Source organism: Staurois parvus, unplaced genomic scaffold (genome assembly GCF_062004578.1).
Source record: "Staurois parvus isolate SC_StPar_1 unplaced genomic scaffold, SC_StPar_1.0 ptg000706l, whole genome shotgun sequence".
Classification (NCBI taxonomy): domain Eukaryota; kingdom Metazoa; phylum Chordata; class Amphibia; order Anura; family Ranidae; genus Staurois; species Staurois parvus.
This window is the reverse complement of record NW_028318502.1, coordinates 3736232-3762411: the sequence shown is the minus strand read 5'-3', so window position 1 is coordinate 3762411 and position 26180 is coordinate 3736232. Positions and strand designations below refer to the sequence as shown.

The 26180-nt window shown below is 46.5% G+C and overlaps 1 protein-coding gene across 5 annotated transcripts in view; it reads left to right on the top strand.

Annotated features, from left to right (window-relative positions):
• LOC149445877 (protein unc-13 homolog B-like) overlaps window positions 1–26180 on the top strand; it is a 294951-nt gene that overhangs the window by 257362 nt on the left and 11409 nt on the right. For 3 of the 5 annotated variants that reach the window (XM_089653342.1, XM_089653339.1, XM_089653340.1), the window contains 6 exons: window positions 5415–5453; window positions 6820–6908; window positions 10831–10983; window positions 11159–11282; window positions 17980–18036; window positions 24157–24237. In XM_089653342.1, coding sequence (XP_089509468.1) covers window positions 5415–5453; window positions 6820–6908; window positions 10831–10983; window positions 11159–11282; window positions 17980–18036; window positions 24157–24237 — 543 coding nt within the window. The remainder of the gene's footprint in view (window positions 1–5414; window positions 5454–6819; window positions 6909–10830; window positions 10984–11158; window positions 11283–17979; window positions 18037–24156; window positions 24238–26180) is intronic. The other 2 variants (XM_089653343.1, XM_089653341.1) reach the window with 1 other exon arrangement.

Genomic DNA, 26180 nt, shown 5'->3' with positions numbered 1-26180 from the left:
CCTCCTCATTAGGTGACTGGTATCAAACAGAAAAAATGCGCACTCACCGACCGCACATTTTAAATGCGCATATGTATAATCTTATCCGGATGACCAGCCAGGCATGCAGATCCTAAGGACACATAGACCATCCCTCTCAGATACTGACATCAGCCTTGGGTGCAGTGATATACCTCCAGGTCCAGGGAGCCCTCTTGCCCCAAAGGATAGGTAGACAGGGGTCCCCCTCCTGGTTCCAGGTACCCCAGAAATGGTAGATGTAGATCTGAAACCCTCCAGTAAGAGGGTCAAAGAAAAGAGGGAACGCCAATAGTGTAGTAGGTTCAAAAACTTTATTGGATCAACAGTAGTTAAGCCAGGGTCACATGTGCACACAAATACCATTAGCCTTCAAGCAGACTGGTAAATATGAAAGATAAAAAAACATGTACTAACCCGGCAAAGATACGAATCAAAGACCACCGGACCTCCTCGTGGTCTCAGTGGTCAGGAAGTCACACTTGCTACTGGCTCCTCCTGAGGCCTTTCGTGCTACAGCACTTCATCAGAGGGCATCCATGTGAGGGGTAGGGTGGTTTACAAGGGGGTGAGGGGGAATACTAGAGAAGAGGGGAAAAAAGGGATGACAAGATACATTTTAGCAGCATGAGTGGGGGCTACAAAATTAACATAAGCTGGGTATACATTAGTTCTTTAAAAATACAAAATTCTTGCAAAAATGTTTACAAAATTCATATGACGATTCTTAGGAAATCGCATATCATAATTCTCAGAACATTCAAACGTAGTTCAAGATTCTTTTGCTTTTAACATTCGATTTTGGAATGAATGGACTTTACCATATAAAAACCACATTCACTGTTAGAAATTCGTACATTTCAAGGAAAAGTTTCCAACCTGCTTCAAATTTTCTTGCCAGTGTGGTTGAGAATAAACTTCAAATCGACCCCACTATTGATTAGAAACACAAACATTCTTACAATGAAAAATGTTGAAATTCTACTAGTGTACACCCACCTTTACTTTGTCCTAAATGAGCAAAGTACACGGTCACCCACATGTTTGGATAGAGTGCAGGTTCAAAGAAGAGGTTGGTGATGGGTTTACAAAGCATTTATTCAAAGGGTAAAATATGTATATCAAGCCAACGGGTTTCTGGGGAATGGACCCTTCTTCAGGGCTGACAAATAGGTATAAAAAAACCTATACAATTAATGACTGCAGTAGGTGTGCCTAGTGGCCTAAAAACATATGGATATAAACTAAACATGTATAAAAGTCAATAAAGGCGCCTTCATTGACTTTTATACATGTTTAGTTTATACACTGTATGCACAATTATTAGGCAAGTATTTTGACCAAATCCTCATTTTATGCATATTGTCCTCTCCAAGCTGTATAAACTTAAATGCCTATTGGATTTCAGCATATCAGGTGATGTATATTTGTGTAATGAGGGAGGGTGTGGCCTAAGGAGATCAACACCCTATATTAAGGTGTGCATAATTATTAGGCAGATTCTTTTCCTCAGGCAAAATGGGCCAAAAAAAGAGATGCAATAGGGATAAAGATCAGCTGAAGGACAACTACAGATGATGTGGGTGACTTGTCCTTTGCTTGTTTTTGTTTTTTTTTTTTTTTGGACAATTCAGGACCACTTAAAAAGTGTACAGGCCCTATGTACAGTCAGGTCCATAAATATTGGGACATCGACACAATTCTAACATTTTTGGCTATATACACCACCACAATGGATTTGAAATTAAACGAACAAGATGTGTTTTAACTGCAGACTGTCAGCTTTAAATTGAGGGTATTTACATCCAAATCAGGTGAACGGTGTAGGAATTACAACCGAGCATTAAACGCTCCGCAAACTCCGGACCAACGCTTGCCAAATGCTATAGGGGCGTTTGGCAAGCGTTGGTAAAACAGTCAAGTGTGAACGAGCCCTAACAACCTTGAAATTGCTAAGATATCAGGGCGTGATCACAGAATCATCAAACATTTTGTTGAAAACAGTCAACGGTGTCGCAAAAAACGTGTTGAGAAAAAAAAAAAGACAACTTAACTGCCAAAGATTTGGGAAGATTCAAACGTGAAGTTTCCAGCAACCCTTTGTCCTCTAGTGCTGTCATATTCCAGAACTGCAACCTACTTGGAGTGCCCAGAAGTACAAGGTGTTCAGTGCTCAGAGACATGGCCAAGGTAAGGAAGGCTGAAACCCGACCACCACTGAACAAGACACAAGTTGAAACGTCAAGACTGGTCCAAGAATTATCTGAAGACAGATTTTTCAAAGGTTTTATGGACTGATGAGAGTGACTCTTGACGGACCAGATGGATGGGCCCGTGGCTGGATCAGTAATTAGCACAGAGCTCCACTTCGACTCAAACGCCAGCAAGGTGGAGGTGGGGTACTGGTATGGGCTGCTATTATTAAAGATGAGCTAGTTGGACCTTTTTCGGGTTAAAGATGGGCTCAAAATCAACTCCCAAACCTACTGCCAGTTTTTAGAGGACACTTTCTTCAAGCAGTAGTACAGGAAAAAATCTGCATCTTTCAAGAAGACCATGATCTTTATGCAGGACAATGCTCCATTGCATACATCAGAGTACTCCACTGTGTGGCTAGCCAGTAAAGGCCTTGCGGATGAAAGAATAATGACATGGCCCCCTTCTTCACCTGACCTAAACCCTATTGAGAACTTGTGAGCCCTTCTTAAACGGTTAATCGTCAAAAATACAACTTGCCTAATAATTCACACAGTGTATATATTTGTTTTTAAGCCACTAGGCACACCTACCGTAATCACTAATTGTATTTATTATGTATCCTTGTATGTCAGCCCTGAAGAAGATGGAGTCCATTCCCCCAAAATGCTTTGGCTTGATGTACATATTTTAACCTTTCAATAAATGTTTTGTGAACCCTACACCTAGAGTTGCATTTTTCTGGACACTGGGCACTCCTTCCCTCTCATCCAAGTCTTCTCGCTAAAATTACTACGTGGTTGTACCAGAAAGAGAGCCGCCCAAGCCCACAAGGGAGTCCATTACCACCATCCACCCTTGGGCTCAACCCATTGGAAGAGATTTCTTCCTCACTGTCCACGTAGCCAACTACTAGATACCAATCCAGTCAGTTCAATGTGGTTTCCAGCCCAAACCAAGTTTCAAAGCAAAATTCAGCATGCCACTTATTCAGTATGCTACTAAGAATATCATCGATGATCCTGGTTTTAGTACACCAGAGCAGCCAATCAGATTGGAGCCAAATTCCAATGAGTAATGATCTTGTAATAAAGCTGCTCGACCACAAAATTGGTGATGTTTTATTGCCGCGTCTTTTACTGGTTTTCTGGAGAATATATTTCAGTCTTTCATTTCTGTAGCCCTCAAAGCTATAATTACCAGTCATTGTAGCTTTTGTGGCCCCCAGCTGGCCGCTCTGTGGCCCTTCTCAGCTCTGTCTAAAATTATAAGCCTTCTAGCGGCTCCTGAACTCTTCCTCCCAGGTGCCGTTAAGATGTCTTCAGCGGGGAGCCAAGCTCGGGCATTTTGTCAGAATCCTCTCCGCCGCTGTAGCTGTAACTAGCTCGTTAAATCCGGCATAAAGACATTCGTCTGGTTATGGAGGAGAGACGGGGTCGTGCGCACAATCGGGGCCAAGGCTGCCAATTGTGCCCAGGGGAGCTAATCAAAGAGACGGCTGGAAATAGAGTTTAACCCTGCGTGGGTCCTGGAAATGTCCTGCTTTAAACTTGTACTGTACAGGATTTCTTATGGTACCCAAAGGAGGAACTGTCCTTGTTGTCTCAAGCAGCCAGTCAGCATGGGTATGGGTCCTACTATTACCAATGATGAATGAGCTTGACCAAGACCGACTTTGTAAAATAAATAAAATCGCACTGTGCTTCACCTAAGCTGTGTTACTGGTGAAATGGTCTTTCTCCAGTTTTTATAGTCTAAACAATGTAGTAAAATAGCTTAATAGAAGATATAAAAACAAAAGCCGCAATAGTCTGTTTCAATAAAGAGATTTCCCCTGCAGTATTTTCTTTTGGCCACTAGATGTCCTCAGTCTGATGGCCAGAACCATTTAGCTCACTACCTCTGAACCCAGGTTGTCCTGGACCCGCCTCCAGCTGGTGATTGAACAGTGAAAGGAGAAGCAATGTGATGAGGTCATCTCTCTGTCACTCTAGTCTCTTCTCTTATCGACCTGTTTCTTGTCAGCACATCAACTGATTGACTCCTTCCTCTCACACATGAGCCCTGCTGTACAGGTGCTGATCAGACATGAGATTCAGTTACTGAACATTACTTGCATTTAAAAAAAAATACATTTAATAATTTTTTTCAGATTAACAGCTGTTAAAAAACAGATATGTCTGCTGTACGGCATGCCGGCAGCAGTCTAGTGATTACCTCATTCCCAGAAGTATAATGTCCCCAGCAGTCTGGTGTCTTGCTAGTGTGATTGGCTCATTGCCTTTCCCAGAAGTAGGATGTCCCCAGCAATCTAGTGTCTTGCTGGCGTGGTTGGCTAGTTGCCTTTCCCAGAAGTAAGATGTCCCCAGCAATCTAGTGTCTTGCTGGTGTGGTTGGCTCATTGCTTTTCTGAGAAGTAGAATGTCCCCCGCAGTCTAGTGTCTTGCTGGTGTGGTGGGCTCATTGCCTTTCCCAGAAGTAGGATGTCCCCAGCAATCTAGTGTCTTGCTGGTGTGGTTGGCTCATTGCTTTTCTGAGAAGTAGAATGTCCCCCGCAGTCTAGTGTCTTGCTGGTGTGGTGGGCTCATTGCCTTTCCCAGAAGTAGGATGTCCCCAGCAATCTAGTGTCTTGCTGGTGTGGTTGGCTCATTGCTTTTCTGAGAAGTAGAATGTCCCCCGCAGTCTAGTGTCTTGCTGGTGTGGTTGGCTCATTGCTTTTCTCAGAAGTAGAATGTCCCCAGAAGTCTAGTGTCTTGCTGGTGTGGTTGGCTCATTGCTTTTCCCAGAAGTAGGATGTCCCCAGCAATCTAGTGTCTTGCTGGTGTGGTTGGCTCAATTACTTTTCCCAGAAGTAGTGTCTTACTGGTGTGGTGGGTTCATTACTTTCCCCAGAAGTAGAGTGTCTCCACAGTCTAGTGTCTTGCTGGGGTGGTGGGCTCATTACTTTTCCCAGTAGTAGAGTGTCCCCAGCAGTCTAGTGTCTTGCTGGACACAATGGTGTCACTGAGCTATTCAGCATTCCAGAAGCTGTCCAATCTAGGTTTGCTCCCTGGATAATGTGTGTGGTTTTTGTCTGGTGCTGTTCGTGTGTGCTGCAGCCATGCACTGTCTGTGTTGATGTAGTGATTGGAAGAACAACATATCCATCTGAAATGGCATTTTCTGTTAATCAAGCTTTCTTTTTTTGTCTTCTGTTCTAGTTGGATTCCGAGGCCAGCGACACGCTGAAAGAGCTCCAGGTGAAGCTGGAGAAGTAGGATGTCCCCAGCAATCTAGTGTCTTGCTGGTGTGGTGGGCTCATTGCCTTTCCCTGAAGTAGGATGTCCCCAGCAATCTAGTGTCTTGCTGGTGTGGTTGGCTCATTGCTTTCCCCAGAAGTAGAATGTCCCCAAAGCAGGGGCTGACTGACCATTTGGGAATTTGGGCACTGCCCGGGGTCACTAGGGGGCCCCATGAGATGCCCCTGGTACCTTTCATAGGCTTTTTTGGGTGTGGTTTGAGTGTGGGCGAGGACACAGGGGCCCCATGATCCCCTATTGCCCGGGGGCCCCATGAGTTTTCAGTCCGCCCCTGCCCCAAAGTCTAGTGTCTTGCTGGTGTGATTGGCTCAATTGCTTTCCCCAGAAGTAGAATTTCCCCAGCAGTCTAGTGTGTTGCTGATGTGATTGGCTCATTGCTTTTCTCATAAGTAGAATGTCCCCAGCAGTCTAGTGTCTTGCTGGTGTGGTTGGCTCATTTCTTTTCCCAGAAGTAGGATGTCCCCAGCAGACTAGTGTCTTGCTGGTGTGGTTGGCTCATTGCTTTTCCCAGAAGTAGAATGTCCCTACAGTCTAGTGTCTTGCTGGTGTGGTGGGCTCGTTGCTTTTCCCAGAAGTAGAGTGTCCCTACAGTCTAGTGTCTTGCTGGTGTGGTGGGCTCGTTGCTTTTCCCACAAGTAGAATGTCCCTACAGTCTAGTGTCTTGCTGGTGTGGTGGGCTTGTTGCTTTTCCCAGAAGTAGAATGTCCCTACAGTCTAGTGTCTTGCTGGTGTGGTGGGCTCATTGCTTTTCACAGAAGTATAATGTCCCTACAGTCTAGTGTCTTGCTGGTGTGGTGGGCTCGTTGCTTTTCCCAGAAGTAGAGTGTCCCTACAGTCTAGTGTCTTGCTGGTGTGGTGGGCTCATTGCTTTTCCCAGAAGTAGAGTGTCCCTACAGTCTAGTGTCTTGCTGGTGTGGTGGGCTCGTTGCTTTTCCCAGAAGTAGAGTGTCCCCACAGTCTAGTGTCTTGCTGGTGTGGTGGGCTCATTGCTTTTCCCACAAGTAGAATGTCCTCACAGTCTGGTGTCTTGCTGGTGTGGTTGGCTCATTGCTTTTCCCACAAGTAGAATGTCCTCACAGTCTAGTGTCTTGCTGGACACAATGGTGTGACTGAGATATTCAGCATTCCAGAAGCTGTCCAATCTAGGTTTGCTCCCTGGATACTGCGTGTGGTTTTTGTCTGGTGGTGTTCATGTGTGCTGCAGCCATGCACTTCCTGTGTTGATGTAGTGACTGGAAGAACAACATGTCCATCTGAAATGGCATTCTCTGTTAATCAGGCTTTCTTTTTTTGTTGTCTGTTCTAGTTGGATCCCGAGGCCAGCGACACGCTGAAAGAGCTCCAGGTGAAGCTGAACAATGTCTTGGATGAGCTCAGTGCAGTGTTTGGAAACAGGTAAGTGGGCAGGGATTGGGTGATTGAGGAGGAAGGGCAATAGAGGAACTCCTTTATGAAAGAAGGGAGGAATATGTGCAAGGCTGGAGTCCCTACTGGGAGGGGAGGAGCATGAGAAGCTGAGCTGATGGGTCTCTCCTGGGAGGGGGAGCTGAGCTGATTCCTTGCTGGGATAGGAGGAGCTGAGCTCCAGGGTCACTGCTGGGAGGGGAGGGGGGAGGCAGGACGAGCTGAACTCCAGAGTCACTGCTGGGTGGGGGGAGCAGGAGTAGCGGAGCTCCATAGTCACTGGGGGGGGGGGGGGGCAGGAGGAGCCGAGCTCCAGAGTCACTGCTGGGAGGGGAGGGGGGAGGCAGGAGGAACTGAACTCCAGAGTCACTGCTGGGTGAGGGGGGCAGGAGGAGCTGAGCTCCTAAGTCACTGCTGGAACGGGGTGAGCAGGAGGAGCTGAGCTCCAGAGTCACTGCTGGGAGGAGAGGGGGAGCAGGAGGAGCTGAGCTCCAGAGTCACTGCTGGGAGGAGAGGGGGAGCAGGAGGAGCTGAGATCCAGAGTCACTGCTGGAAGAGAGGGAGCAGGAGGAGCTGAGCTCCAGAGGCACTGCTGGGGGGGGAGATGGAGGAGCTGAGCTCCAGTGTCACTGCTGGGAGAGGGGGGAGCAGAGGGAGCTGAGCCACTGCTGGGAGAGGGCGAGCAAGAGGAGCTGAGCTCCACAGTCACTGCTAGGAGGAGAGGGGGAGCAGGAGGAGCTGAGCTCCACAGTCACTGCTGGGAGGAGAGGGGGAGCAGGAGGAGCTGAGCTCCAGAGTCATTGCTGGGAGGAGAGGGGGAGCAGGAGGAGCTGAGAATCAGAGTCACTGCTGGAAGAGAGGGAGCAGGAGGAGCTGAGCTCCAGAGGCACTGCTGGGGGGGGGAGATGGAGGAGCTGAGCTCCAGTGTCACTGCTGGGAGAGGGGGGAGCAGAGGGAGCTGAGCCACTGCTGGGAGAGGGCGAGCAGGAGGAGCTGAGCTCCAGAGTCACTGCTGGGAGGGGGAGGGGGGAGCAGGAGGAGCTTAGATCCAGATTCACTGCTGGGAGGAGGGAGCTGAGCTGCTTATTCACTCTCTGGAGGGGAAAGCAGATAGAGCTGAGTTCATGAGTCACTGCTAGGAGAGGGATTTCAGAAAGTTGAGCTGCTCAGTCACTGCTGGAAAGGTAAAGCAGGGCAGCTGAGCTGCTAGAAGGGGGGCACTGCTGGGAGGTGGGATCAGAACTGATAAGTTATTGCTCAGAGGGGGGAACAGAGCTGGTGAGTCACTGCTGGGAGGGGGAACAGAGCTGGTGAGTCACTGCTGGGAAGGGGGAACAGAGCTGGTGAGTCACTGCTGGGAAGGGGGAACAGAGCTGGTGAGTCACTGCTGGGAGGGGGGAACAGAGCTGGTGAGTCACTGCTGGGAGGGGGGAACAGAGCTGGTGAGTCACTGCTGGGAGGGGGGAACAGAGCTGGTGAGTCACTGCTGGGAGGGGGGAACAGAGCTGGTGAGTCACTGCTGGGAGGGGGGAACAGAGCTGGTGAGTCACTGCTGGACTGGGGGAGGAGGGTTATCTGAGCTATTGAGTAACCTAAGAGAGTGGGAACAGGAGGAGCTGAGATGATGAGTCCCTGCTTACAGGGGGAGCAGGAAAATCTCAGCCAATGAGTCACTGCTGGGATGGGGAGCTGAGCTGATGAGTAACTGCTGAGAGGGGGAGCAGGCGAATTTGAAATGATGAGTCTCTGCTGGGAGGGGGAGCAGGAGGAGCTGAGATGCTAAGTGTTATATGTTAATGGCTGAATGTCCATTGCCTGGAAACGGGTTCACTTTAACCCTTGAGTAAAGTCTCTACCTGCCTTGTCCGTGTTGAATCAGACGTATGCTGAGCTGTACCCACACCAGAACCCTCCTGCTATAGAGGAGACATCCATGAGAGTGTGGTGGGGAGAACCAGGCTATGGTAGGGTATCTGGAGTCTTCGCTCTGCTGACTCCACACTGTGCAGGTCCTAGAGAAGTCACATCTCTTTCCCATGTATGGTGTTGTCTTCTCCTTTCCATCGATGTGATCCTGAAAGACGGGACATTGGCGGCATTACCGAACAATAAAGGGAAATGCTGCAGTTTAATGATGTTGCCTTATAAAGCAGGGAAGATTGTACAGTGTGTGGGACCCCCCCATCCCCCCCCCCCCACACACACAGGTATCCAGATGCAGTGCAGTGTGACCATCAGCCGTCCATGCGGGATCTGTAGTGACAGGGCGCACAAGCACATCCAGCTCATGTCAGAGGGAATCAATCACTGGACTGACTGCAGGCCTCTATCCCCTGTTGTGTCACGGCGGTTATGTAACAGCTCAGATCTAGCCAAATGATTATCTTACAATGAAGTGGTAAAGGTTTTCACAGGGTGCAGAGTGTACTGTCTGTGATGCTGTCACATGACTCAGGATGACCTGTGCATTATCTGTATAGGTGTCACATGACCCAGGATACCCTGTGCATTATCTGTATAGGTGTCACATGACCCAGGATGACCTGTGCATTATCTGTATAGGTGTCACATGACCCAGGATACCCTGTGCATTATCCATATAGGTGTCACATGACCCAGGATGACCTGTGCATTATCTGTATAGGTGTCACATGACCCAGGATGACCTGTGCATTATCTGTATAGGTGTCACATGACCCAGGATGCCTTGTGCATTGTCTGTATAGGTGTCACATGACCCAGGATGATGTGTGCATTGTCTGTATAGGTGTCACATGACCCAGGATGCCCTGTGCATTGTCTGTATAGGTGTCACATGACCCAGCATGCAGTGTGCATTGTCTGTATAGGTGTCACATGACCCAGGATGCCTTGTGCCTTGTCTGTATAGGTGTCACATGACCCAGGATGCCCTGTGCATTGTCTGTATAGGTGTCACCTAACCCAGGATGACCTGTGCATTGTCTGTATAGGTGTCACCTGACCCAGGATGATGTGTTCCTTGTCTGTATAGGTGTCACATGACCCAGGATGATGTGTGCATTGTCTGTATAGGTGTCACCTAACCCAGGATGACCTGTGCATTGTCTGTATAGGTGTCACCTGACCCAGGATGATGTGTGCATTGTCTGTATAGGTGTCACATGATCCAGGATGCAGTGTGCATTGTTTGTATAGCTGTCACATGACCCAGGATGACATGTGCATTGTCTGTATAGGTGTCACCTAACCCAGGATGACCTGTGCATTGTCTGTATAGGTGTCACCTGACCCAGGATGCCGTGTGCCTTGTCTGTATAGGTGTCACATGACCCAGGATGCCCTGTGCATTATCTGTATAGGTGTCGCCTAACCCAGGATGACCTGTGCATTGTCTGTATAGGTGTCACCTGACCCAGGATGATGTGTGCATTGTCTGTATAGGTGTCACATGATCCAGGATGCAGTGTGCATTGTTTGTATAGCTGTCACATGACCCAGGATGACATGTGCATTGTCTGTATAGGTGTCACATGACCCAGGATGCCATGTGCGTTGTCTGTATAGGTATCACATAACCCAGGATGACGTGTGCATTATCTGTATAGGTGTCACATGACCCAGGATGACATGTGCATTGTCTGTATAGGTGTCACATGATCCTGGATGCCGTGCGTTTTGTATGTATAGCTGTCACATGACCCAGGATGACATGTGCATTGTCTGTATAGGTGTCACATGATCCTGGATGCCGTGTGTTTTGTATGTATAGCTGTCACATGACCCAGGATGCCGTGTGCATTGTCTGTATAGGTGTCACATAACCCGGGCAGTAGGGTATTTGGTATGTAAAGCATGTAATGTTGACATGACTGTTGCTGTATATGTGATGTATCATTTCCCTTGTATGACGCTCCCTGTGTTGTGTTTGCAGCTTCCAGTTCCGGATAGATGAATGTATTAAGCAGATGTCGGAGATTCTTGGCCATGTGAAGGGCACCGGCAATGTACCAGCTAACGCCAGGAACACGGTGGCACAGGATGCCGATAATGTACTGCGCCCTCTGATGGACTTCTTGGATGGCAAGTAAGTACTGTCCTCTCCTTCCAACCTTCCACTGCAGACTTTTAGAAATGAGAGAAATATGTAGCCGCTCCTTGCATGGAAGGAAACTCCTATATTACAAAATACCCTCCTATGGTGCAGATTGTCATAAGAACTTGTTATGTAGATGCTGACCCAAGTTCTCCTCTCTCCTCAGCCTGACCCTGTTCGCCACAGTGTGCGAGAAGACGGTGCTGAAGCGTGTGCTGAAGGATCTGTGGCGGGTTGTAATGAACACAATGGAGAAGATGATTGTCCTGCCACCTCTCACAGACCAGTCGGTGAGTGTCAGCTCCCTAGGCCAGCCGCTGCATCCTGCCAAAGCTTGCTGCACCCCCCTCAGCTGTCCAGTAACCAGAAGTGCAGGATCTTTCTGCAGACACAGCTGGGGTCTAATGTAATATAAATTCTCCTGAGACGGGTTGTCCTCTGGCCTGTGAGCAATTCTCATGCAGAGTCAGGACGTAGCTGCAGCTGGGGCTCTGAGATGGCAGAAATGGGGGTTTGACTGGCACTGCGCCATTCTCAACAGCTGCATTCACATCATGCAGAGACTTACCTGTGATTTCTTTGTCTCCGGGGTTTACCATTGAGGTTCCTGAGATTATAATTTATTTTTTTCTGGCCCTCCCTGGTAACAGAATGAACTTAACCTCCCTAGCGGTCTGATGTCAGTATTTCTGTGCTCAAAGCGGTACATTATTTTGCATGGAAATAAGTATTTTTTTTATTGTAGGCCTGTAATTCTTAGGAATAACTCACTGAAATCTGTCCGAACAAGAGTCTAGTAAACATCCCGGGGATGATAAAATTTGAAACACGAAATCATAAATTATAATTTAATAAATAATCATAAAAAATAATAATATAATAAATGTAATTCAATAATATAATCAAACCAAAAACACTGAAATGTGAAATATAGCGCCAAGTTGGCACATCGCTGAGTTCAGTCGCAGAATCGTTTTCAGTGTCTGATGAGGAATTTCCCCCACGAATCATTATCACTCAATTCTGCAAGTGGTTCTGATTTACTATCGCTGTTCTCTAGCCGGTCTAAAACCGCGTCTGACCTAAAGGGACGCTTTTTGGACGCCATGGACGTTTCTCAGTTTCCAGGCAGAAAGAACAGTAAAAATGCAGGCAGGGCGCCGGACAAAGCACTCGGGACAAAATGTATGTGAAATGGTTTGATATGGGAATGGAATACTATGTGATTTTAGTGAATGTCACTTTTTGGCATTTTCAAATTTCCCGCCAGTTCCGTCCCCCGTACGTCCCGACGTCGCAGAGAACAGAACCCGGAAGACAGATTGTCATCAATCTGTGAATGATCACATAGTACAGGGCTATTCACAACAGCCTTGTACCATGTGACAAGCTGTGACCAATCACAGCTCTAACAGTATTTCTCAATGGCTTCAAGAATGATTGCTTTTACAGCCTTTATGGGTGTAAAAGCAATCAGTGTAACCGAAAAAAAAAGAAAATCTTCATCACCCCCCACAAGTAGTACAGTGTCACTATGGTGACACTGTCCGGCTAGGGGGACGGTATGTTAAAAAAAACATAAATAATAATTATAAATTATATATTAGTTATAAACTAATTTGGGTTATTTTTTTTGTTTTACTAAAAAGATAGCTGAATACATTTTGGCCAAGATTTGTGAATAAAGATTATTTATTTGCAAAATTTTATAAGAAAAACACTTTTTTTTTTTTTAAATGTTTGGACTTTTTCATTTATATAGCAAAAAAATAAAAATCCCAGCGGTGAATAAATAACACCAAAATAAAGTTTTAACTGTCTAAAAAAAAAATGCTAAAACAAATGCATATGGGTACAGTGTTGCATGTGGAATTGTCATTCAAAGTGTGATAGTGCTGAAAGCTGAAAATTTGCCTGGACAGGAAGGGGGGGGAAAGTGTCCGGACTGGAAGGGGGTGAAAGTGTCTGGACAGGAAGGGGGGGAAAGTGTCCGGACAGGAAGGGGGTGAAAGTGTCCGGACTGGAAGGGGGGTGAAAGTGTCCGGACTGGAAGGGGGGTGAAAGTGTCCGGACTGGAAGGGGGGAAAGTGTCCGGACTGGAAGGGGGTGAAAGTGTCTGGACAGGAAGGGGGGGAAAGTGTCCGGACAGGAAGGGGGTGAAAGTGTCCGGACTGGAAGGGGGGTGAAAGTGTCCGGACTGGAAGGGGGGTGAAAGTGTCCGGACTGGAAGGGGGGTGAAAGTGTCCGGACTGGAAGGGGGGTGAAAGTGTCCGGACTGGAAGGGGGGGAAAGTGTCAGGACTGGAAGGGGGTGAAAGTGTCCGGACTGGAAGGGGGGTGAAAGTGTCCGGACTGGAAGGGGGGAAAGTGTCCGGACTGGAAGGGGGTGAAAGTGTCCGGACTGGAAGGGGGGTGAAAGTGTCCGGACTGGAAGGGGGGGAAAGTGTCCGGACTGGAAGGGGGGTGAAAGTGTCCGGACTGGAAGGGGGGTGAAAGTGTCCGGACTGGAAGGGGGGTGAAAGTGTCCGGACTGGAAGGGGGGTGAAAGTGTCCGGACTGGAAGGGGGGGAAAGTGTCAGGACTGGAAGGGGGGGAAAGTGTCAGGACTGGAAGGGGGGGAAAGTGTCCGGACTGGAAGGGGGGTGAAAGTGTCCGGACTGGAAGGGGGGTGAAAGTGTCCGGACTGGAAGGGGGGGAAAGTGTCCGGACTGGAAGGGGGGTGAAAGTGTCCGGACTGGAAGGGGGGTGAAAGTGTCCGGACTGGAAGGGGGGTGAAAGTGTCCGGACTGGAAGGGGGGTGAAAGTGTCCGGACTGGAAGGGGGGGAAAGTGTCAGGACTGGAAGGGGGGGAAAGTGTCAGGACTGGAAGGGGGGGAAAGTGTCCGGACTGGAAGGGGGGGAAAGTGTCTGGACCAGAAGTGGTTAAAGCTCAACCATATTTGTTTAATTCTGCTTAACCACTTCCCGACCGGCCGTTGTATATAAACGGCCAGACGGTGGCAGTGCAGGGTCGGGTGGATGTTTATAAACGGCCTCTCGCACCCTGCTTGTGCGCGCTCCCTGGGAGCGCGCAGCACCGCGATCCGGTGCCCGCTGTGTCCTCCGGACACAGTGAAACACCGATCGTCGGACGGGACCTCTGTACGAGGTCCCGATCATGTGATCACTGATTGGCCAATCAGTGATCACATGCAAAGTAGCAAGCAAGATGTCACTTGTGACATCATTGCTTACTACATGTGAATTCTGTGAATGATCACAGAGGTCACATGGTACAGGGCTATTCACAACAGCCTTGTACTATGTGACAAGCTGTGACCAATCACAGCTCACTCTGTATTTTTCAATGACTGCAAGAATGCAGCCAGAGAGAAAGAGAAATGATTGCTTTTACATCCTATATGGGTGTAAAAGCAATCAGTGTAAAAAAAAAAAAAATCTTCATCACCCCCCCACAAGTAGTACAGTGTCACCATGGTGACACTGTACTGCTAGGGTGACAGTATGTAGAAAAAAAATAAAAAATAATATAAAAAAATAAAATAAAAATGTAAAAAAAAATATTTAAAAATTATAATTTTTGGTTATAAACTAATTTGGATTTTTTTTTTTTACTAAAAAGATAATGGAATAAATTTTGGCCAAGATTTATGATGAAATATTATTTATTTGCAAAATTTAAAAAAAAAAAACTTTTTTTCAAAATTTTTGGACATCATCATTTACATAGCAAAAAAAATAAAAATCCCAGCAGTGAATAAATACCACCAAAATAAAGCTTTATCTGTCTCAAAAAAATGGTAAAAAATTCATTTGGGTACAGTGTGGCATGACCGCGCAATTGTCATTCAAAGTGTGTAGCGCTGAAAATTGCCCTGGACAGGAAGGGGGTAAAAGTGTCCGGTCTGGAAGTGGTTAACACACACCAAACCCATTGAAACAAAAGATGTGCAAAGTCCTCTAGAAAGCAGTAGATAAGCCAGCTTGCTGTAGAGAGAGACTTTATTCTACTGGTGGAAGCAGTGGTCTCTCTGCTGAGGTTCAACATCCTTCCTGCTGAGTAAGAGCTCTGCAAACAGGGAGCATGAGCTGACTGCAAAGATATGTCTGGCTCCGTATGAGAGAGGAGGTGCAGGGGTGTTCGACCTCTGCAGAGGGACCACTGGTGGTAATTTCTATGTAGAACCCTAAACAGTTGAACCTTGAGAAATAATTGAAGGTTTTGTTTATACCAGAGTTCTGGTCTGCCATGTGCTTTGTGAGATGCATCCCATATACACAGGTCACCTGCCCCCATACAGGAGACAGTAGGAGTGAGTGCACTGGACAAAGCTTCTCTGACTCCGTTTTCCCTTTTCTTTGGGTCCTGCGGGGTGTCTGACAGATGGTAAGTTTTTTGGGGGGGGAAGCATCACCCCTATGTCTGTGCAACAAACACAACTACCCCCAAAAGGCCCGTGTTCTAACCTTGTATACGTGCAAATGTCACTCACCCATGGCGCTGCTGAGAACTGCTTGTCATGTGTGCCTCAGATGGAGCCATTGTTATCCCAGAAGGAGACAGGTTATCTCTATAAAGGTGTCCCACCCACAATCTTGGGTGGGTGTTGAGGGATGAAATTTCCAGACCTCTCCACAGACAGGCAGGTGAGAGACCTATTGGGTCACTTTTCGAGGCTATCGCTTTGTCCATTCAGTGACTGGTTCTTTTGATAGCCCAATCCCCAACAAAATACACGTTCCACATGCTCCCCCACTGCCATGTTTACTTGGGGAGCCCCAAGTCCAATCTCTGTTGGAGCTTACACAGGGTTATTGACTTTCACTCCTCCCCCCATGTGACAGTTCATGCAGGGGCGGACTGACCATTTGGGCACTGCCCGAGGGCCCGGGGTCAATATGGGGCCCCATGAGATGCCCCTGGTACCTTTTTCATAGGCTTTTTTGAGTTTTGGCAAGGACACAGGGGCCCCATGATGACCTATTGCCCGGGGGCCCCATGAGTTGTCAGTCCACCCCTGAGTTCATGCCTTGGCAAATGGCCAATTACTGCTTCATGGGAGGAAGGGGAGAAGGTCACATGCTTCTCCTTCCCCGGAAGTACTTGGTGATTAGAAGGGCTCTGACAGGTGAAGGGGGTCTTTAAAGAGACCCTGTGTTTGCTCTAACTCGGAAACATGGTGGTTTTTTTCTTTTTAATGCTCACTTGCATTGATATTTAGGCAGTCTGGAAATTTTCTGTGATGGGAATAGTAGATGTTGAAGGTCTTGACTATTTTTTCATTTTGCACTCTAAATGACATTGTTAGCATCACCCGACTCTTTCAGCTTAAGACATGAAAATCCATTAGTGAATGGGCATCCTACTGAATAACCTGTCCCTCCTGTGGTAATTCTGGTTACATCTGTTGTCCATCTTTTAGCCAACGTCCCTGGAGACACCTCCATCATCACCCTGACAAACTTGCCTTTACATGGTCATGGATTGTGTGTGCCGGACTTCCCTTCATATACTGGTTTTTGCAGAATATGAAAATATAGCAGTCTGGTAAAGATCCCAATGTATCCTGGACACGCATGATTTATTTTCCTTACCTAAAAGACTTGGCACTGTGGTTGGAGAGCAGCCACAAAAATAGATGTCAACTGTTATTACTTTTACTCATTATTGTATTCCCTTTCCTACCCATGGAAGTCCTACCCATGGAACTTCTATGCGTGGGAGTTTGAAGTGCTTGCTAATTTCTCAAAATACACTCTATGGCCAAATGCTTCTGGACACCTGACCATCACACCTAATGTGAACCGGTTGGATACCATATTCCAATACCATGGGTGTTGATATGCAGTTGACCCTCCTTTTGTGGCTCTTAACAGCGTCCACAGTTCTGAGAAAGTTTTTGACAATATTTTGAAATGTGTCTGTGAGAATTTGTACCCATTCATCAAGGAGTGATCATCATTTGTGCGGTCAGGTTCTGATGAAGCATGAGAAGACCTAGCTCGTAATCAACATTCAACCTAAAGGTGTTCAGTAGGGTTAAAGAACACAGTTGTTTAAGATGTCTTTGTATGCTGTAGTATTAACAATGCCCTTCAATGGAAACACCTGAACTCAGTTGTAGAGGGGGTCTCTATTCTTTTGGCAATATAGGTAGATGTTATGGACAATGGTGATGTGATGATTGGGTGTCCACATAATTTCAGCAATATGTTCAGTAGAAGAAGCTATTGGCCCTAGTTCATAACACTAAAATCGATTTTAGGCATGCTAAACTGGCATACAATACTATTGTGACCCATGATAAATTCTTAAGAATCTCCGTTTACGCTGTGCAAGTCTGGTGAGTTGGATACCACTGACCAGTGAGGGTGCAGGCTGAGGAAAGGTCTGTCCGGATCCAAAGCATGCTGCAAAAATAGAAAAAGGTAGTCCGACCGCCTCACACCTCACCCGGCTTGAGTGGTAAGCGGGTAAAACCAGCCTCAGCTCGATTCATCCCAGACCATGTCTCCAACATGTTTCGTCCCGCCCCCCCGGGACTTAATCTCCTTGGACAATGGAATTGCAGTTGGATGATTTTGGCCATAGAGTCAAGGAAATGAAATTAGAAAGGGGCACCGGGGAGACTTTTTGGCTAATAAAGGTTTCTTGTGGTATCTGCTGTTCAACAGGACTTTAATATGGGAATACAGGTGCACTTTAAAATCTGCATTGTTGATGAGCAATTGTTTGTATCTTGCAATTTCTGTATAATGTCAGTGGTCACAAGTGGTGGCCTCTGTGATTAGGTGACAGGAGCTATATAGCCATCCAGGTTACTTGAATTACCTGTGAAATAATCAGGGCTCCATAGTTTGGACCTGTTAGAATTTGATTGGATGAAGGTATTTGTAGTCACTATTCAGGCTGGGACCAGTAGGTGACCATGGAAGATGATTACTGACTATAACATGTTCTCTTCTCTCTCCTCCCCTGGGCTCTCAGGGGACTCAGTTGATTTTCAGTGCAGCAAAGGAACTGGGCCAGTTATCAAAGCTCAAGGTATAGTTCATTGTTGTGTGCTGCTTGTAGCATTCCCAGAGCTCAGTGTGTAATGTGTCGTGTCCCTCACTGCATGCCTCCAATGACCCTCAACAGCTTCTTAAAGGATGTGTCCACTGAACAGTGAAAATTCAGTTTTCTGTGTAATTTGGTAAGTTAATGAACCCTCTGGGCACGTTACCCATCCTAACAAGTTTCCTTTAGCAGATGAATGTCCTATGCTGACTACCTTGATGCAGCCACCAGCAGCTTACTGTGGCCAGGCTGAGCCACTTCCATTCCTCTCCCACTTATTCTTTTTCTACTGCAAGTTAAAACGTAGGGGAGGGAGACTGGCTGGCTTCCATGCTTAAAGTAGAACTCCAGACAAAGCTGGTATTATGGAGGGAGTTGGGAAGGATTAGAACCTTGGGATATTTTTGCTGTCTGTGCCCTCCATAGGGTGGTTTTTGGTACCTTTCATGTTGAAAACACAGGAAGTGAGGCGAAATCTCTTCCAAGGAGTTAAAATAATTTTCACCAGCAGCCCTTCCATATAGAAAAGGGAATGATAATTTATAATAGATTCAAGGTCATCATGGTTTCTAGACTTGCAAGAACCTTGAATTTCCCCTTCTTGAAGGCTAAAGCATATCTAAACCCAAAAATGCAATATATTGTAGCTTTCTTGTTACTGCATTAGAGCCTTGCTTCCACTCTAAGAAGAGCTGCCTCAGTGTTACTGCTCCCATCCATCCCTGATATCCATCTGGCACCTTTATCTTACAGCTACAGAGGTTGGGCTCCAACAAGCGCGCCCTATATAATACACATTTTCTGCCAGTAATGATGAGCTAAGGTTCAGGCTAAACCTGCGGGAAGCTGTCGCACGATGGCAAGCCACCAGACCAGTCAGTTGCGTCCATGGAATTCCCTGCCCTGCAGCCTCACGTAACAAAGGGACAGGGATGCTCATCACTTTGTTGACCAAATAAGGTCACGTGACCATATTTGGTCAATGACACCATCCAAAAAAGGGCCATGTTGCCATATTTGGATAATTATATCAGCTTGTGTCCCATCCCATCTGTTACTTGTGGTTACGAGGTGAGGAATTCCACGACCGCAGCTGATGGGACTGGTGGCTTGCTAATATAGGACAACTTCCCATGGGTTTAGTCTGATCCTTAGCTCTTCATTACTTACCAGTCATTAGATGTAGTGGCTGCATTCGTTTTTGTTTTTTTTTGTTTTGGGGGTTTTTTTTAGGCTTTTTACCCTTTATGTTCACCTGGTGATCTTGCCAGTAACACATTTCCTGTCCTAGGGTGACAACGCTCACTGGCTGTACTGTATCCAGGGTCAGCAGCTCATGACGTGTGATACATGTTTTCATTAGCATACCGAAACCAATTACTGAATTTTCACTGTCTGCTGTAATTGGCCTTTAACCAAAATGACCTGCGGTCATTGCATGGAATGTCACATGACTGCGCTTGCAGCTTCCCGTTGCGCATAGTTGCTATGTCACATGATGGTGTTTTTGTGTTGCACTCAGCAATGATGACAGCTTGGCGTATCATGTCCACGTTATTTGTATTGCACACATTGGTACTAATTGTCACAAGTCTGCTTCCTGTTAGGTGTAGCATGTCCTGGAATGTCACGTGGCCTTATCCTCACGTGGAACGTTCTAGATGTTCGCAAAGCATGCTTATGTGTTTGTGTTGTAGTCTTATTACAATGTTGTGTTCAATAAATATCAGCTTGATATACAGCGCCTTGAAAAAGTATTCATACCCCTTGAAATTTTCCACATTTTATCATGTTATAACCAAAAACGTAAATGTATTTTATTGGGATTGGATGTGATAGACCAACACAAAGTGGTACATACAGTGGGGCAAAAAAGTATTTAGTCAGCCAAGAATTGTGCAAGTTCTCCCACTTAAAAAGATGAGAGAGGCCTGTAATTGGCATCATAGGTAGACCTCAACTATGAGAGACAAAATGAGAAAACAAATCCAGACAATCACATTGGCTGATCTGGAAAGAATTTATTTGCAAATTATGGTGGAAAATAAGTATTTGGTCACCTACAAACAAGCAAGATTTCTGGCTCTCACAGACCTGTACCTTCTTCTTTAAGAGGCTCCTCTGTCCTGCACTCATTACCTGTATCAATGGCACCTGTTTGAACTTGTTATCAGTATAAAAGACACCTGTCCACAACCTCAAACAGTCACACTCCAAACTCCACTATGGTGAAGACTAAAGAGCTGTCGAAGGACACCAGAAACAAAATTGTAGACCTGCACCAGGCTGGGAAGACTGAATCTGCAATAGGCAAGCAGCTTGGTGTGAACAAATCAACTGTGGGAGCAATAATTAGAAAATGGAAGACATACAAGACCACTGATAATCTCACTCAATCTGGAGCTCCACGCAAGATCTCACCCCGTGGGGTCAAAATGATCACAAGAACAGTGAGCAAAAATCCCAGAACCACATGGGGGGGACCTAGTGAATGACCTGCAGAGAGCTGGGACCAACATAACAAAGGCTACCATCAGTAACACACTACACCGCCAGGGACTCAGATCCTGCAGTGCCAGACGTGTCCCCCTGCTTAAGCCAGTACATATCCGGGCCCGTCTGAAGTTTGCTAGAGAGCATTTGGATGATCCAGAAGAGGATTGGGAGAATGTCATATGGTCAGATGAAACCAAAATAGAACTGTTTGGTAGAAACACAACTCGTCGTGTTTGGAGGAGAGAGAATGCTGAGTTGCATCCAAAGAACACCATACCTACTGTGAAGCATGGGGGTGGCAACATCATGCTTTGGGGCTGTTTCTCCGCAAAGGGACCAGGACGACTGATCCATGTACAGGACAGAATGAATGGGGCCATGTATCGTGAGATTTTGAGTGCAAACCTCCTTCCATCAGCAAGGGCATTGAAGATGAAACGTGGCTGGGTCTTCCAACGTGACAATGATCCCAAACCTACCACCCGGGCAACGAAGGAGTGGCTTCGTAAGAAGCATTTCAAGGTCCTGGAGTGGCCTAGCCAGTCTCCAGATCTCAACCCCATAGAAAACCTTTGGAGGGAGTTGAAAGTCCGTGTTGCCCAGCGACAGCCCCAAAACCTCACTGCTCTAGAGGAGATCTGCATGGAGGATGGGCCAACATACCAGCAACAGTGTGTGCCAACCTTGTGAAGACTTCCAGGAAACGTCTGACCTCTGTCATTGCCAACAAAGGATATATAACAAAGTATTGAGATGAACTTTTCATATAGTATAAGTATAAATATATATAAATACTTATTATATATATAAATACATTTATATATAATGTATATAAATACTTAATATAAATACTTATTTTCCACCATAATTTGCAAATAAATTCTTTCCAAATCAGCCAATGTGATTGTCTGGATTTGTTTTCTCATTTTGTCTCTCATAGTTGAGGTCTCCCTATGATGCCAATTACAGGCCTCTCTCATCTTTGTAAGTGGGAGAACTTGCACAATTGGTGGCTGACTAAATACTTTTTTGCCCCACTGTAATTGTGAAGTGGAAGGAAAATGATAAATGGTTTTTTACAAATAAATAACTGAAAAGTGTGGCGGCATTTGTATTCAGCCCCCCGGAATCAATACTTTGTAGGACCCCCCATTCTCTGCAATTCCAGCTGCAAGTCTTTTTGGGGATGTCTCTCCCAGCTTTGCACATCTAGAGAGGGACATTTCTGCCCATTCTTTGCAGAATCGCTCAAGCTCTTTCAGATTGGATGGAGAGCGTCTGGGAACAGCAATTTTCAGGTCTTTCAAATTTCTGGGGAAAGGGGATTTATCCCAAATGGAAGTATGTTCGGTAAAAGAGAAAATCCACAATAGTTTTTTAGTCACAATCCATGTTTTGCACATTAAAAAATAGTGGGGGAATGATAACTGAAAAACCCTTCGAACTGGAATCTCAAACAAATATAGAGGTTGATGGCCTTGACTCATAAACTATAAGAAGATATTTGGTTTCAGTGGTAGCTTTTATGAGGTAAAAGAAAATTGCCACCGTTGGTGGTGTGAGAACAGCCCTAGATGGGCAGGATCTCCTAGAATTTATTTATTTATTTCAGGTACTTATATAGCGCCATCAATTTACACAGCACTTTACATACATATTGTACATTCACATCGGTCCCTAACCCTCAAGGGGCGTACAGTCTAAGGTCCCTAACTCACATTCATACATACACATACTAGGGCCAGTTTAGACAGGAGCCAATTAACCTACCAGCATGTCTTTGGAGTGTGGGAGGAAACCGGAGTACCCGGAGGAAACCCATGCAGGCACAGGGAGAACATGCAAACTCCAGGCAGGTGATGCCGTGGTTGGAATTCGAACCGGCGATCCTAGTACTGCCAGGCAGGAGTGCTAACCACTTAGCCACTGTGCCGCCCTTACACTGGTTGTTAGCAAGGAGAATGCCCCCTGAGAGATACTTCATTGGAGTCAGTGGCAAATTATCCGAGAGACAGAAATTGCTCATGGAACCCCTAACAACCTGTTGAAGAATCCTAATGTTCCATGGAACACAAGCTGGAGGAAGTTTACTCTATACGTAGGTTCCATGCAGGTGATGTGAGGACAGCCCCAGAATCTCCTAGAATGCTTCTTACTTTGATCGATAGCAAGGAGAATGCCTCCTTAGAGATACTTAATTAGTGTCAGTGTCAACTTATCTGAGAGGCAAAATTTACTCATCGAACCCCTAAAAATCTGTGGAGAAATCCTAATTTTCCATGGAACCAAAGGTGGGGAAAGGCTACTCTATACTGTACATCGATCATTAGGTTCCATGCGGGTGGTGTGAGGACAGCCCTATATGGACAGGATCTCCTAGATCACCCAAGATGGACAAACAGAGACTAAAGAAGGGAGACCAGGATGTTGGCACGAAATATAAGAACCCAGAGTGTAATTCAACCCAGCAAGTCTCCAAGTGTATCTGAATCATCACCTCTGTTAGGGATCCGGGTATGACCAGAAATGTGTGGGAACACAGGTGTAGTCAGGGCTGGAGAGGTGGAATGGTCAGGCAGGCCGTTTGGTACTGTTAAGCACCGTCTGGCGGCGTCTCTAGCAGCCCACAGCACGGGGTTCCTCAGGGCGCGGGGTCTAAGTCCCAATCTGCTTATTCACCAGGGTCCCTGATGGTGGGGATGGACTTGGAGCAGACTGAGACCAGGTTGCGACCCCTGAGTACGTCCGGCAATGGTAGAGAGTGTCGTCAGAGGTCTGCGGGGAAAAGAGCCTGACGTGAAGAGGCTGGCAGACCTGGTAACAGGGACAGATTCGTGCGGGATGGATGGATCGTCTGGGTAGCGTAAGGCGTAGTCAGGCAGGCCAGGTCAGCAAGGTGCGGACAGCGAGGTACCGGAGGAGTAGGCAGAGAATGGTCAGGGTCACAATCCAGGTTCATTAACTCACGGGCAGCACGGTACAGAGGATCAGGCAGAAGAATGGTCAGGCAAGCCAGGGGTTAAACAGGAGACGGTCAGCAGGGTCAGGAACAATGCAGAGGTCGGCAACAGAAGATTCACAGGATACCAGGTACAGGGGCTCATGGGAAACAAACACCAAGGCACTGATTGCAGGCCTGGTCCTGCTTAAATAGTCCTCCTGCAATCAGCCTCAAGTGATGGCTTGATTGCAGGAGTGAGACCCTGGCTGCTGAAAGCACCCTCTGGTAGGAGCTGGTACTGCAGCCCACAGAGCAAGTGATCCACAGCACCACCAGTGGTGAGTCCATTCCTGACAACCTCTGGGCAGACTTTACTGCCACTAAACCCAGACCCAAGGGGGGTTCACATAATGACTCGAATACCAAGACATTTCTCTTTGTCATTAATTTGTCGGAAAGAACACTCAGTTATCTGTAAGATGTTTATTGGTCTTATATTCTTGTGTTTAAATGTGATTCTGTAAAAAGAGCTTCTCTGTTGCAGAGTGGAGGGTGTACAGTTGTTGGATGGTGACTATGGAGATTGGCTGTCCTGATGACCATTTTAGAACCATCTAGTGGCAGTGGTGGGCCTCTGCTGTGGTGTTGACTATTTCTTGTTGTTCCAGGATCATATGGTTCGAGAAGAGACTCGGAGTCTGACCCCAAAGCAATGTGCGGTCATGGATCTGGCTCTGGATACTATCAAGGTACGCCGAAATCTGGTCAAATAAATTATATTATTTTGTTTTTAGATTAGATTCGGATTTTTCATTGCATTTGGACCTATTTTTTTTTTTCATTTGTTGCTTGTTGCTGTTTTTCACAGCTCATCAAAGCTATAATTGTTCTCAATCTTTCTTTGACCTTCTTTTTCATCTACCACAGAACTGAAAAGGCTCCCCTTGTGACGCGTTTCACCCTAACATAGGGCTTAGTCTGCTTTATTTCTCTTTACAGCAGCAAAATCGTATCAGATACAAACTCTACTACTGATATGTTTAACCCCAACTTGGGGCTTAATTGACTTTATTCCTTTTTGACAAACAACATCCCACCTGACACAAACTCCTTTCTGACACATTTTGCTCTACCATAGGACTTGGCATATTTCATTCCATAACAACATTGCACCAAATACACTATATTTCTTTGATGCATTTCACCCTAACGTAGGGCTTGGCCTACTTTGTCTACTTTTAGAAACATCATTCCACCAGATACAGGCTTTTTTGTGATGCGTTTCACCCTAGCGTAGGGCTTTGTCTACTTTTAGAAACGTCATGCCACCAGACACAGGTTTCTCCTCTAACGTAGGACTTAGTCTACTTTCTTTCTCTTTGAGAAACAAAATCCCATCAGACCCAGGTTCCTCACTAATGTGTTTTTGCCCTAACATAGAACTTGGCCTACTGTATTCCTCTTATAGCAACAACATCGCACCTGACACAGGCTCTTTGTTGACACATTTTGCCCTAACGTAGAACTTGGCATTCTTTATTTATCTTTTGGCAGCAACATCCCACCGCCCACAGGCTCCCACCCTAACACAGGGCTTAGTCTACTTTGTTCCTTGTTGAGCTACAACATCCCACCTGAGGCAGGTTCCTGCCATCACATTTCACCCTGACATTGGGTTAGTCAACCTGATTCCTCTCTTCTCAACAACATCCCACCTGAGGCAGGTTCCTCCCATCACATTTCACGTTGACATTGGGTTAGTCAACCTGATTCCTCACTTACCAACAACATCCCGCCTGAGGCAGGTTCCTCCCATCACATTTCACCCTGACATTGGGTTAGTCAACCTGATTCCTCTCTTACCAACAACTTCCCACCTGAGGCAGGTTCCTCCCATCACGTTTCGCCCTGACATTGGGTTAGATAACTTGATTCCTCTCTTACCAACAACATCCCACCTGAGGCAGGTTTCCTCCCATCACGTTTCGCCCTGATATTGGGTTAGTCAACTTGATTCCTCTCTTACCAACAACATCCCACCTGAGGCAGGTTCCTCCCATCACATTTCACCCTGACATTGGGTTAGTCAACCTGATTCCTCTCTTACCAACAACTTCCCACCTGAGGCAGGTTCCTCCCATCACGTTTCGCCCTGACATTGGGTTAGATAACTTGATTCCTCTCTTACCAACAACATCCCACCTGAGGCAGGTTCCTCCCATCACGTTTCGCCCTGATATTGGGTTAGTCAACTTGATTCCTCTCTTACCAACAACATCCCACCTGAGGCAGGTTCCTCCCATCACATTTCGCCCTGACATTGGGTTAGTCAACCTGATTCCTCTTACCAACAACATCCCACCTGAGGCAGGTTCCTCCCATCACGTTTCGCCCTGACATTGGGTTAGATAACTTGATTCCTCTCTTACCAACAACATCCCACCTGAGGCAGGTTCCTCCCATCACGTTTCGCCCTGATATTGGGTTAGTCAACTTGATTCCTCTCTTACCAACAACATCCCACCTGAGGCAGGTTCCTCCCATCACATTTCGCCCTGACATTGGGTTAGTCAACCTGATTCCTCTTACCAACAACATCCCACCTGAGGCAGGTTCCTCCCATCACGTTTTGCCCTGACATTGGGTTAGTCAACTTGATTCCTCTCTTACCAACAACATCCCACCTGAGGCA